This window comes from Chenopodium quinoa, unplaced genomic scaffold (assembly GCF_001683475.1).
Source record: "Chenopodium quinoa cultivar QQ74 unplaced genomic scaffold, ASM168347v1, whole genome shotgun sequence".
Lineage (NCBI taxonomy): Eukaryota > Viridiplantae > Streptophyta > Magnoliopsida > Caryophyllales > Amaranthaceae > Chenopodium > Chenopodium quinoa.
The window spans coordinates 104,349-118,684 of record NW_018742589.1 but is presented as its reverse complement, the minus strand read 5'-3'; the positions used below and the strand labels follow the sequence as shown (position 1 = coordinate 118,684).

General features: G+C 35.2%; 1 protein-coding gene across 1 annotated transcript; it reads left to right on the top strand.

Moving 5' to 3' along the window:
* Positions 1 to 7,898: 7,898 nt before the first annotated feature.
* Positions 7,899 to 12,134, top strand: LOC110721077 (protein SUPPRESSOR OF MAX2 1-like). The gene is made up of 3 exons (XM_021900192.1): positions 7,899 to 9,562; positions 9,907 to 10,195; positions 10,285 to 12,134. The coding sequence occupies exons 1-3, from the start codon at positions 8,352 to 8,354 to the stop codon at positions 11,923 to 11,925; spliced, it is 3,141 nt and encodes a 1,046-aa protein (XP_021755884.1). The 5' UTR covers positions 7,899 to 8,351; the 3' UTR covers positions 11,926 to 12,134.
* The last annotated feature ends 2,202 nt before the right edge of the window (positions 12,135 to 14,336 follow it).

Genomic DNA, 14,336 nt, shown 5'->3' with positions numbered 1-14,336 from the left:
TGCTCTCATTGTTGATACTACCTTCTTGAGTCTCGTCATCTCCTAAAACCGAATTGACAGCTGAATCATGAACGGGAGATGACGGACCTTCCTGGGGGTTTACAGGGATATTAGCTACTTGTTCTTCTTCAGAAGAACTCACAACTTGACCTTGCCCAGGTCTTTTGCTGGATTCAGCTGCCTTAGCTGCATTGGCGGCCTCAACAGCCTCACGGGCAGCAGCTCGAGGCTGATAACTGGTACTCTTTACCCTTGGCATGGTGTTTATACCTATATTGCCAACGTTAGTGCCGTATTGATTAAAATAGCGTTTCCCAGCAAAGTTGCGAAAGTGATAACGAACACTAACAGGCTTAACGTCAAGAATTTCAGTATCGGCAGGAATATCAGGATTAGTGGGATAATAGGCACGTTCGCAGTAGGCAATAGACCTATGTAGCATAAAATCACGTTTTTCTTCTCCAGAAGATAACGTCTCAAATGGATAGTCAATATTATCAGAAAGGGAAGATGAATTACCCTGATTACTACCGGTTTCTTTGCCTAGGGATTGCCTAATTAAACGACGCCTAGCGGTACTAAGGTTAGGGAGATTCTCTTTGACACTATCTTCAGACATTTAATTTTTTTAAAAAAATGAGAAAATAGAACAAACATGCAAAATCAGGGGTTAGGGAGCGGCAATACCTTCAACGAAAGTCGCTGATACGATGTACTTAAAAAGCGAGAAGTGACGAAGAAAAAAAAGCACGCCGAATATACTGAGAAGCGCAGGCCGAAATCGAGAAAAGTAAGAAGAGTAAACCTTTGATTGAAGAACAATTGACACTGAGAGAAAACTTTGGAAAAATCAGAAATAAAATGAAAAATGGCGGAATTTTGATCTTAAAGAAGAAACTGAAAAGTCAGTTGAAGTGAATGGCGGTTCAGAGATCCAACAGCCCTGAATCCGCAATCAATTTCAAAAGCAGCGGTAGGATTTGCGACACGTGTACTAATTTTCCCGCTTTTTAAAATAATAATAATAATAATAATATATTTTACAATAAGTGGACCTTGTCTGCTATCGGCACACAAGGTCACTTGGGGGGGGGAAACGGAGTTTTTCGCTCCCATATATTTTACAATAAGTGGACCTTGTCTGCTATCGGCACACAAGGTCACTTGGGGGGGGGGGGGAAACGGAGTTTTTCGCTCCCATATATTTTACAATAAGTGGACCTTGTCTGCTATCGACACACAAGGTCACTTGGGGGGGAAAACGGAGTTTTTCGCTCCCATATATTTTGCAGTAAGTGGACCTTGTCTGCTATCGGCACACAAGGTCACTTGGGGGGGGGGGGGGAAGGAGTCAATAGATTAATGTGTCGAGGAAGTATAAAAGTATAAATTTGGGAGATAACACCAAAGATAATGCAAATAAATACACTATGGGATTATAACACTGTACAAAAGTTGTCCTGAAAATTGCAAAAAAAAAAAAAAAAATAATAATAATAAATAATAAAAATAAATCTTCCCAGCAAAAGAATATAGAGCTTAAAAGAACATAGAAGCAAATCTTCTCAGCAAAAGATTGTTTGAGCATAAGCCAAACGGGTATAACGAACTGCAGCAACGACAGGGATAGCAATAAAGTTTTGTTGACAGAGTACAAGAAATGTTATCACATGAAACTTCCAAGATGAGGTAAAATTCGAAGAATGACAAGTGGAACCCAAAGTTTGTTTAGTTAGGTTAGGTTTGTCGGCTACATTAACTGAGAACGATGATGTGTGATCATGCGTCCTCACTTGGGGGGCTAATTGTATGGGATGATATCTAGGTAGGACCGATATCTTGTAAAAGCACGTGACCAAACTCTGAATAATTGTGAAAAGGCGCCGATATGCACCAGAAAGCATGCATATCGGCTTGTCGGAATTCGGCACGTGGCAACAGAAGCTCGACACTTGGCGCAGGAGACTTTGCATGGATGAGAGCCACCTGTCAAAGTGGATCATTATAAATAGTAGGTAAGACCTCATTTGTGAGGGCATTAATTACTCTCTCTCTCTACTTTCTCTCTCATATTTATCTTCTTCTCTAGAACACTTTTTGACTTTGTCATCGGAGTGGTTATTCTCGGACCACCCCGGGGTTAGCTAACTTCTTCTCATTGTGTAGGTTCTCGGCTTGTCGATAGGAGTATCAGGATCTCAGGTCCGAGTTCTTGGGAAATCAGATCCAGACGGAAACAAGGAATATTATCAATACCATTTCATTCATTAGAACTTTAGAAGTAGTCCATCTAATCTTTAAAAGAAAAAATTTGTTAACGTTGTCCCTTTATCATAGAAGTTTTTGTACCCTCCAAATTAAAACACATGCTCGATAGTCCATAGTGGATAATGCACATTGTTGGAACTTGGAAGAATGAGTTGAATTTTAAGCTGCATGAACTGATTTCCATAAGCAATATTAATTTTCAAAATGATTAGTGACTAAAGGTCTGTTCTCTTCATCTTAATTTCAATTCAGTTCAGTTCAACTACTAATTTTTCTTCTCTTCTCTCGTAAACAATTTATTTCAGTTCAATTTGACTTCTAATTTCCTTATGTGATAAACAATTCAGTTCATTTCAGCTCCAATCAGTTCAATTAATCAAAACAGACCCTAATGAGATCTACATCATTTGGTAAGCTAACTACTAGATCAAATTTGATAGAAGTGCATGTAAGGTAATATGGTGTTATACTCCATATTAGTAAAAACAGCTAATCAATGATATATAAAATCTTAATGACGTATGAATGAATGAATAAATAAATAAATAAATCCTTAAAAAATTGCTCTGATGGTATTGTTCGATAATCTTTAAATTGAAATCCAAAAATTACTACTCCTTTCGTCCCTTAATACAATGTCTTTTTTGAGCATTTATTCCTCACATAATAAAGAGAAAGAGACATAGGAATATTTATTTGTTTGATAACCTTTAAATCCAAAAATTACTAAGTACGGAGTAGTATTTAAAATATTCTCTTTTGGTCAATTAGATACACAAAGATCATTGTATTGAACTTTATAAACAAGATTAGATCACATACAAAAACTCAATTTTTCATGTACATAAAAAGCATATAGGTATCCATCTGTCCAAATAACCAAATACTTCCTCCGTTTTTTTTATTGCATCATAGGGGTTTTGGAGGCAAAATTTGGTAGTGGGAAAAAGTAAGAGAGAAAAACGTAAAAATACAAAATTGTCCATGTAATGTAAGATAAAATAAAAAGTAAGTGTGAAAAAATAAGGGTATGTTAGGTATTTGCAGTGTGAACATAAATATTTTTTATCCTAAAAAGGAAATGATGCAATAATAAGTAAACTTCCTAAAGTAGTAAGTGATGCGATAAAAAAATAACGGAGGAAGTATATATCTAATCTTATCCTATCTTCAAGCGCGTGGAAGACACGTAACATGCATGCGAGTGAGAACTTAAAATTAATTAAAAATGAGTAAATATAAAAAGGACAGTCAAATGAGTCACAAAGAGAGAAAGAAAAGGCAAAATCCCCTTTGATGATACTCTTTCTTTCTCATCTCTCTAAAAAGCTACTTTCTCTCTCTTCATCATCTCTAATGTCACTCAATCAACTATAGCTTTTTCCTTTCTTTTTTCCCCAGAAATCCTTGCACCCCCAAAAAGTACTTTTTTCTCTCTCCTTCTAAAATAATTTAACTTTTTATGTATTTATTTTTTTTAAAAAAAATAATACTCCATAATTTCAACTTTCTCTCTCCGCAATCAATGAAAACAAACAATTTTAATCCACGTAATATAATGCCACCAAACATTTCTTTTTCTAGCGTAATTTTTTTTACACCCTTATTTGTATTACCCATCAAGCAACAATGATTATAAATTTTGTAACAAGAAATGAAAAAGGATATATTTGAGTGTGTATAAGTATAACATGATTTCATCATTTCTATAATTATAATTTTACCAAATTTATTCCAATTATTTTTCATTGAAAAGTTATATTGTAGATGAGACAAGAATACCCATACATTGATTGATGAATAAAAAAAATCTAGATAATTCATTTAATCTATCTTCAGTACTCCATAATCAATAACATAATACTAAAGGCGAATCCAACATGACACTTGTCATGCTTTGATTAAAAATATTCCCGCCATTTTTACTTTCCTTTTTTTTTTCCTTACAAATCTTTATGATTATTATATCCTATAACAACTGTATAAGGTAATATACGAAATCAATTAACTATTATTAAAACAGAAGATGTTGATGTCAACATTGCCCACTTATCGCTCTTTTAATAAAAAAAATTCCGCCTAAATGCAATGATGATGTCATTTTTTTTATAGAGCTATCATATTTAACATATTTGTTATTTAAATATCAGAAGTTTCTGCCTTTTAACTAAAACCTATCAATGTATCATAGGAAATTGAAACCTTTTAAATAGCACACTAATAAATGACCTCCTATATTGAATTATGACTTAAACGACGTTGAACAGATACTATATCAAAATTTTGATGAAAATAAAAGATTTTAAATTACAAAATGTACATAATTCTTTATATTCATCATGTATAATAGCGATTTATTTTTAAAATGTGCAAATTAAAAATAGGTTTTATATAAATCGTGCATCGTACGGGTTCTAACCTAGTATTTGTAATATATACGAGTATAATTATAACATTCAATTTCACTTCGTTAATTAAAGTAGAATAGATTCATTTAAAACAAACAATCAGAGAAAAAAGATTAAATTGTTTGATTTAAGTGAATATATGAGTTTGTTTAAATTTATTAATTCATATATTTAAACTTATATACTATTAAACCAATTGAAGACTTCAATGTGTGCCCTTGAATACTTTAGTGACGATTTTCACCAATGGAAAAATGATTCTTAACAAAGTTAAAATAGATGTTAATAAAGGTTAACTAAATTTAGGGTGAGTTCTATTCACCTGATTTTTACTTATCTGAACTTACATGAACTTATCTTAACTTATTAAAACTTATTTTAGTTGTAATTTGTACTTGGGCAACCCTAATTAGAACTGATTAAACCTAATTTGAACTAATCTGAACTTAACTGAACTTATTACACCTGAAATAAGTAAAAATAAGGTGAACAAAGCATACCCTAGTCCACAATTACAATAAATTTTAAATAAGATTTATTTGAGTAAAATATTTTAAAGAACACTCATTAATCAAAATCTACATTTCAATAAATAGGTGTAAAAGAGGATGATCTTTTACCGATTATTCTTAGCGCTTCCTTCATTTCGGAATAATTACAAAGGGCTTTAAAGGATAAACTAGTTTGAGGCCCGGGCGATGCCCCAAGTCATTTTTTTATATATAAAAAACTATAGTAAATTATTTTTAAAAAATAACTTTAATAAATTAAAGGGAAATCTATTGATGGTCTTATAGTTTTTTAAAAAAATTATTTTTTTTTTATAAATTTTATTAAACATTAACAAAATTCATTATGAAATATGCAGTAACCTGACTTTTATACTTCATATTAGTTTGTTTTATCCGTTACATGAATTTTTATCTACCATTATAAATTTCTTCAAAGTATAGATGAGCAAACGAAATAATGAGGATTAAAAAATTAGCATTTATGAACATTAATTTTTTGTGAGGGAAAATTGATGATTAGTTTTAATATGACATGAATTACATGACCCCACATCATTTTATCAATTCATGACGACACGTGGCATGATTACAATTCTTGCCTTGGGTTTTAATATATATATATATATATATATAGATAGATAGATAGATTTGATTTTTAAACTGTTTACACACTAAAACTTGATTATCAAAATGTTATTGTCAAATGCTCCATATATTGTATACTATCTCTGAAATATCAATAAGAACATGATCTTTTTTATAGAGTAATATTGCCAATTGACTATTGGTACACAGGTGATTAGGGTTGTACTAAGTCGGAAGTACCCATATGCAATCCTTCTCAACAACAATTGGTAGGGGGATTAGAACCTAATTATGAATTGAACATCAAATCCGAATTAGCTTAAAAGATGAATAAGGTGGAAACAACTAGAGCAATTAAAAGTTGACCGGACCCGAAATACCAACTAAAACCCGATTATTATCAGACCCATTTGAACCCGAAAAAATGGTGACCCAAACCCGACCTGACCCAACCTGAAACCAACCATAGACCCGAGTTGACCCGAGTATGTGAGACCCAAACCCGAACATGAACCAACCTGGAGATGACCCGACCAGAATGTAACCCGTAAATTATTGATCTGAACTGAACCCGAATTGAACCAAAATTGACCCAAACCCGTTTTTACCCGTCAAAACCCGAAGTTAACCCGACTTGTTACTAACCTGACTTGAATTCAACCCGACCCGAATTTAACCCAACCAGTTACAAACCCGACCCGAAATCAACCCGACTTGTTATTGACCTGACCCAAATTCAACCCGATTTGTTATTGACCCGACCTGAATTTTACCATATCTATGACTTACCCAACTCAAAAAATTAACCCGATTTGTTACTAATCCGACTCGAAATTACGACTTGTTATTGACCCGACCTAGATTCAATCTAAATTGTTCTTGACTCGATTTCAAATCACCTTAAATACAATTTAGATCACCTTTATCATTGTTGATCAAAGCATTTTGTATTGGGAGACCAAGTCGGTTCCGGCCAGCAAAAGAAAGGAGCGTCATCCTCAAATTTAAGAGTTAAATATAGTATATATTTGTTGTATGGTCAAAGGAGAAAATTATCTTTCTAAATTATAGCCTATAGTTCCTTAGTATATTGCCATATATATTATAGTAAAAGGAAATAATTAGCTTGATAAAAATGATATTTATCTATTTATAGTTAGTTGCACCCGAATGTGACCTGACATGGAAATGACACGGTCTGATTGTAACCTGTAAATTATTGACTTGAACATTACCCGACTTGACTCCGAGAATGACCCGACTTGGAAATGACCCAACCTGATTATAACCTGCAAATTATTGACTTGAACCGAACTTGACTTGAACCCAAGAATGATCTAACTTGAAAATGACCTGACCTGATTATAACCCGCAAATTATTGATTTGAACCGAACCCGACTCAAACCCGAGAATGACACGACTTGATTCTAACCCGCAAATTATTGACTTGAACCGAACCCGAGAATTACCCTAACCCGTTTTAACCAGTGAAAACCCGAATTAAACCCGACCTATTGTTCACCCGACTCGAATGTACCTGACTTGTTATTAACCCGATCTAAACCCGACCCAAACCCGATAAGAAGTATGACCTGACGTGACCAGACTCAAGCATAACTCAACCCAAACCCGAACTGCATAGATTATGGAATTAATCCGATTTGACCCAACCTGAGTTGACCCGACCCATTCTTATTGACCCAAACATGACCCGTTTACTTGAATTCACAGCTCTAGAAACAACAACAACAACAACAAAAAAAAAATTTCAAAACATCTTTGAATTAGAAAACTTGATAATTAAATTTATACCTTGACAAATAATAGGTTTTTTTTTTTTTTGGACACAATAGTCTTTTTTTGTTAAAAGGGTAGACAAATGGAAGAAAGGAGTAAAAACTTGAATTAAAAAATAAGCCAAAGGGGGAAAGTAAGAAAAAAAAGTAGAAATTTCAATTCAGTTAAGTTATGCAAAGAAGGTGATGTGATCTTTCCCTTTCGCGTTGAATTCTCTCCTTTTTTTCCTTTTTACATGTACTCTTTCACGCCTTCAAAAATCCAACCTTTATTTTATTATTATTAAAAATAAATAAATAAATAAATAAATAAAGAAGAAAATGTGGAGCTTAAAAAAGCTGAGCTCCTACTTTTAGATGTTCGTTTGTTGGGTTCTGTAGATGGAGGAATTTTAGTTTCCAAGTTTTTTCTGTCTCTTTCTTTCCTTTCCCTCTCTCTTACTTACTGGGTCGGTTTGTGTCGTTGAGTTTGATTATTACATTTTTCATTTATCATTTTGCTCCAAAATGTGAATTTCGTCAACTTGTTTTTAATTTTGCTATTTCACACTCTTTGTTTTGTGGGTCATAAACATAGATAGATAAGAAGTTGTAGTTTACAATTCTTAATATCATATCATTCATTTCTCTCTTCCAATCTTTTTCTCTTCTCTTCCCCTCTTACCACTCTCAAGAACCACCCCCATAAATCATCTTAATTATACTCCTTAATTTGTTTTATTATCGGATTCGATTCCGAATTGTGTTTATTATTAGTGAAATTCAAGAGGAGATCATTCCGATGAGGGGCGGATTGAGCGCGATCCAGCAAACCCTAACGCCGGAGGCGGCGAGTGTGTTAAGCCACTCGATCGCCGAAGCTGGCCGGAGGAACCACGGCCAAACCACCCCTTTACACGTAGCAGCCACGCTTTTATCATCACCAACCGGGTTCCTCCGGCAAGCTTGTATCCGGTCCCACCCCAATTCTTCACACCCACTTCAGTGCAGAGCTCTTGAGCTCTGTTTTAGCGTCGCCTTAGAGCGATTACCGACGGCGCAGACCGGTGGTAATGGTAGCAGTGGATCAGTTCATGAGCCGCCGATATCGAATGCGTTAATGGCGGCCTTAAAGCGGGCTCAAGCTCATCAGAGAAGAGGGTGTCCTGAACAACAGCAGCAGCCGTTGTTGGCTGTAAAGGTTGAATTGGAGCAGCTGATGATTTCGATACTTGATGATCCTAGTGTTAGCCGGGTTATGAGGGAGGCTTCGTTTTCGAGTCCGGCGGTTAAAGCTGCTATTGAGCAGGTTGTTAGCACACAACCCAATTCTGGGCCCAGAATTGGGTTGGGTTTCAGGTCCGGACCCGGCGGCCCATCTCCGCCGGGTGCCGGACTACAAAGGAACTTGTACTTGAATCCTAGATTACAGCAGCAGCAGCAGCAACATCAAGGGAATGGGATGTTGCAAGGAAAAGGGGATGATGTAAAAAAAGTGATGGACATCTTGTCAAGGTCTAAGAAACGGAACCCGATTCTAGTAGGCGAATCGGGGCCGGAGGAGGTGGTCAGGGAAGTGATTAAACGAATTGACAAGGACGAAATACGTGACGGGGTGTTGCAAGGGGTGGAGGTGATATCAGTAGAGAAGGAGCTCGGTTCGGATCGTGCACAATTGGGAAGCAAATTGATGGAATTAGGGGCATTGATTGAAAAGAAAATGGTGGTGAATTGTAAAGGAGGAAATGGGGTGATAATTGATTTGGGTGACTTAAAATGGCTGGTTGATCAGCCTGCTAGTCAAGGTGTATCGGAGGCAGCTCGAGGGGCGGTTACTGAGATGGGGAAGATTTTAAGGAAATATGGTGAAGGGGGTAAAATTTGGTTTATTGGAACAGCTACTTGTGAAACTTATTTAAGATGTCAAGTTTATCATACTGCAATGGAGAATGAATGGGATCTTCAGGTCGTTTCAATTGTTGCTAGACCCCCTCTTACTGGGATCTTGCCTAGGTAACATAATCTTAAACCCCCTCTTTTTAATTTTTATATTAATTTGATGTTTTTAATATTCTACTTGTTTGTTAAAAATTGACTAATTCTATTGGATATGCTTCTAGTTAAGTTGAATTTTTTTGAGAACCCAAAAAAAAAAAAAAAAAAAAATCAAGTTAGTCCACCTATGTTATAAAGATTCTGTTTTTTTTAGTCCTACAACTATTGATAGTTCATCATTTTGATTGATGAGAAATTGTGGAATATAGGATATAGTATAGTATATGTGTGTACCATGAAAGTACAATATTTATGTGTGTTGAACATATAATCAATCAACATTTATATATGTTTGTGTGCAGGTTGGGGTCTAATGGAGGAATATTAAGTAGCTCAGTTGAGTGTTTAAGCCCGATGAAAGGCTTTCCGATGCCTGCTTCGTCTTTAACTAGACGGGTTTCTGAAAATGTGGATCCTACTAGGAGATTTAGCTGCTGCCCTCAGTGTACAGAGAAGTATGATCAGGAGCTTGCAAATGTTGTTGCAGGGCAGACAGAGAAGCAATCTTCTGATGTAAAGTCGGATGCAACTCGACAGTCGTTGCCCCCTTGGTTACAGAATGCAAAATCGAATAGTGATGAGACACTTCAGGTCTGTTCATATTTAAATTTTGATGTCTTTGGTGTATTAGATGAAATTTACTGTCTAGAAGATTAAGGTTTGTTTGTTGTGGATTGCAGTGTAAGGAGCAAGATATGATCTTGAGACAGAAAACGCAAGAATTGCAGAAGAAATGGAGAGAGACATGTTTGCAACTCCATCCTAGTTTTTACAATAATATGAGCTCTGAGAGAATCGTTCCATCACCCCTCTCAATGACGGGCTTGTACAATCCGAATCTACTTGTGCGCCAACCATTTCAACCGAAATTACAGCAACAACCCAGAGGCCTTGGGGATGGCCTACAGCTCAATCTTAGCTCTCCTGTTACTCAGCAACTTAATTCGGGAAATCCCAAAAGTACACCAGGGAGCCCGGTGAGAACAGAACTTGTTCTAGGTCCAACAAAGACTATGGGTACAGCTCAAGATGATGGGCAAAAGGACGGCCTTAAAGACTTCCTCGGCTGCATTTCATCTGAATCAGCTGACAAACCTGTGTCTGCCATTCCTGAAGATGTAGACTCGTTCAAGAGGTTGCTTAAAGGTCTGATTGCCAAGGTGTGGTGGCAGACAGATGCAGCGTCTGCTGTAGCTGCTGCCGTAACACAATGTAGATTAGGAAGTGGAAAACGTCGAGTTGGAGGGTCAAAAGGTGACATATGGTTGCTATTCTCCGGTCCTGATAGGATGGGTAAGAAGAAGATGGCAGCTGCTTTATCGGAGCTTGTTTCTGGTGTTGGTCCTATTATTATCTCTCTTGGCTCTAGACGTGATGGTGATGAATCTGAATTTAATTTCCGTGGTAAAACTGTGATCGATAGAATTGTAGAGGCGGTTAGGAGAAATCCATTTTCGGTGATAATGCTGCAAGATATTGATGAGGCTGATATGCTAGTCAGAGGGAATGTCAAACGGGCAATGGAAAGGGGAAGGATTTCCGATTCTCATGGCCGTGAAATCAGTCTTGGTAATGTCGTTTTCATTGTTACATCAAGTTGGATGCCAGAAAGGCTGCGAAATTTATCCGATGGCGTGGTTACTCTCGATGAAGAGAAGATGACGACCTTAGCAAGTGGTGGTTGGCAGTTGAAAATATCATTAGGTGAAAAGGTTATCAATGCAGGGAAAAGATCTCCAAGTTGGCTGAGTGATAATGATCAGGAAAGGTCAACTAAGCAAAGGAAGGAGGAAATTGGTCAGGGAAATTCATTTGATCTCAATCAGATGGCTGATACTGATGATGATCGACTCGATGGATCCCACAACTCGAGCGATCTCACAGTTGATCACGAGGAGGAGCATGGCCACGAGAACAGGGGATCTCCCACAACCTCTTCAGAAGCACCCAACGAGCTGCTAACTTCAGTAGACGAGGCTATCATCTTCAAAGCAGTCGACTTAAAACCAATCAGACAAAATATCGAAAGGTCCATCTTATCAAAATTCTCATCTACAATAGGTGAATCACTGTTAGTAAAGATTGAGGGGGAAGCCCTTGAAAAGATCCTAAGTGGGATTTGGTTAGGACAAACCACATTAGAATCTTGGATCGAGAAGACCTTGGCACCAAGCATTAATCAGCTCAGAACAAAATTGCCCTCATTGGCTACAGGGGAGGGTAAAGTGGTTGCTCGGCTTGAGCTAGATCAAGAATCTGATAGCCGGAGTCCTGGCGATTGGCTACCGGGAAGAATCATGGTGGTATCTAATGCACAGTAATATTATGGTGTATGTAGGAGAGATGTGTATATACTTGAAAGTTAGTCTTTTGGCGGGATATTATGGAATTGTTCTAGGAGAAATACAGTTGAGGGAAGACCAAATACAGGGGAAACTTTAAGATGGTTTAAAAAAAAAAAAAAATATTTAGTACAAAAGTATATGGTCTCTCTCCTTATTATTTAATTTCTTTTTGATGTTGTTATCCACTTATTTTTTCACAAACATATATATATATATATATATATATATATATATATATATATATATATATATATATATATATATATATATATATAAAATATGTTGATCACATACAGTATAAGATTAGATTATATTCTGTTACATGAACAGATGATTAAAATAATAAGATGAGGGATTCCTCACTTTGACTATCACTTCCATTTCTTTTTGCTCTTTTTGAAGTTGCAATATGAAGGCATTGCCTTCGCTTCTACAGATGTTAACACTTTTTAAGGTTTCACGTCTCGCTGTGTAGGATTTATTACATATTCTATTGGTTAAATAATTTTGAAAGAGCATGACACGTAGTGCTGTGTAAGTCGACTATGGCCACATCAATCTAATATATTTTTTAATCTTGAGAGAAGACTGTCTTAATTTTTGCATTTTTTTAAAAAATAAATTATCTTGTTGGACACCTCTTGCAAGGTCAATCTCAGATGTGTTTGGCCTCTATTACTCGTAGTGTCTAATCATTTTAGGCCACGTAGAAATTATTGTCATTATCAACACATGGTTTTGGCATGAGCTAATTGCGAGACGAAAGGTTGTGTTTTTGAAAATAACATGTATTCGTATTCCGATGTCAAAAGAAAGGTGTAGGGAAATTCTAGAAGGAACTTCTTGTGCTTGCTTAAGCAAGTGAGTACATCATGTGTATTGGTATAGAGCATGAGCCCAAAAAAACAATGGTAGGTTTGGAAGTAGGTAAAGATGTTCATGCATCTAGTATGAAATTGAGAGCTTTTCAGGTTCATGTCAGCCACCCAATCCAACTTAACCCTTTTTCTTTTGTTTGGCTGCTTTTTTTTTTTTTTTTTTTTTTTTTTTTTTTTTTTTTTTTTTTAACACTTCATAAATGCTGATTTCATTTCCAAATTGGGGTTTTAGACATGGTCTTTCACTTGCCAAACTTGCCTACTACTTTTGCAATTTATCTTTGATTTGACTTAAGACTGAAGATGGTCTAATATTTGGTTAAACTTTCTAATTATTTTTCTATTATTAATCAATTAGAAGGTGTAATATCAATTATAGTCTATTATTTGCTTAAATTTTCTAATTAATTTCTTATTATTAATCAATTAGAGAGAGTACTTTTAATTAATATAATGTGTAAAGCATCTTATTAATTATGGGGATTGGCTTCAAATTCATAGAAAATTCAAAGTCAATGCATACTTTGTGTATATCCTAGATTCCTAGTACAAATGGATTGGTAAGAAATTGACCTTAAGTATGACTTCATACAAATAAAACACTCATTGTCCACAAGATTATAAGACACTATAAGATCTTAAATATTACTCCGATATAATTACTACTTTCAACTAGCTGTAATTTATTAAGCACTTTTCGTTTTTATTCATTTTAATTTGCTTTGCTGAAATCTGTTCTGCCAAGCTTTGCTTTGTTGACTAAATCGATATAAAATTGTCTTCTTCATTTCTTTATTTACAATCTTTAAACTGTATATATAAATGTGAATACATAAAATCCATCCACTAAATTCTAGTCTTTGTCAATGAAAATGGAAGAACCATGATATATAACGGAAAGTCCATCAATACACTTCAATTTTCTTATGAAAGGATTGATTTTGTCCACCTTTTGAAATACACAATCATGAAAATAAGTATAGAAGCAATTAGGCTACGAACGAAAAAAAGTTTAGCAATTTGGCAAAAAGTCAAAATTCAATGGTACAAAATATCAACACGGTTTTCTTTGTTTGAGCTACTAATGCACACCACCTAAATAAGAAACAAAACAAGGAGAAATCTTACACTACAATCTCATCACTAATTTACAACCAACATTTCTAAAGGTAAACAAATTAAGAACTCAAAATGTAATTTTGTTTCAAAAGTCTTCTATGTGGACCCGATACACAACAATAACGTGTAATTGCCAAAAAAAATTAACTCGGAATTGTGAATTTGAGCTTATATTCACACAAGTTACAATTTCTATAATAAACTTTAGTTCGTTAAATACTTTGTGTAATTCTTAAAAAATTAACTACTTAAACCTATAGTCTTGCTATCACATATTATGAACTTCAAATGATTATAATATAGGCTTGACATATGTTGCCAATTAAAAATGACTAGATTACTCCAGAGATTTCTCATGCTTACAATAATTTACCTATACAATGTCATATG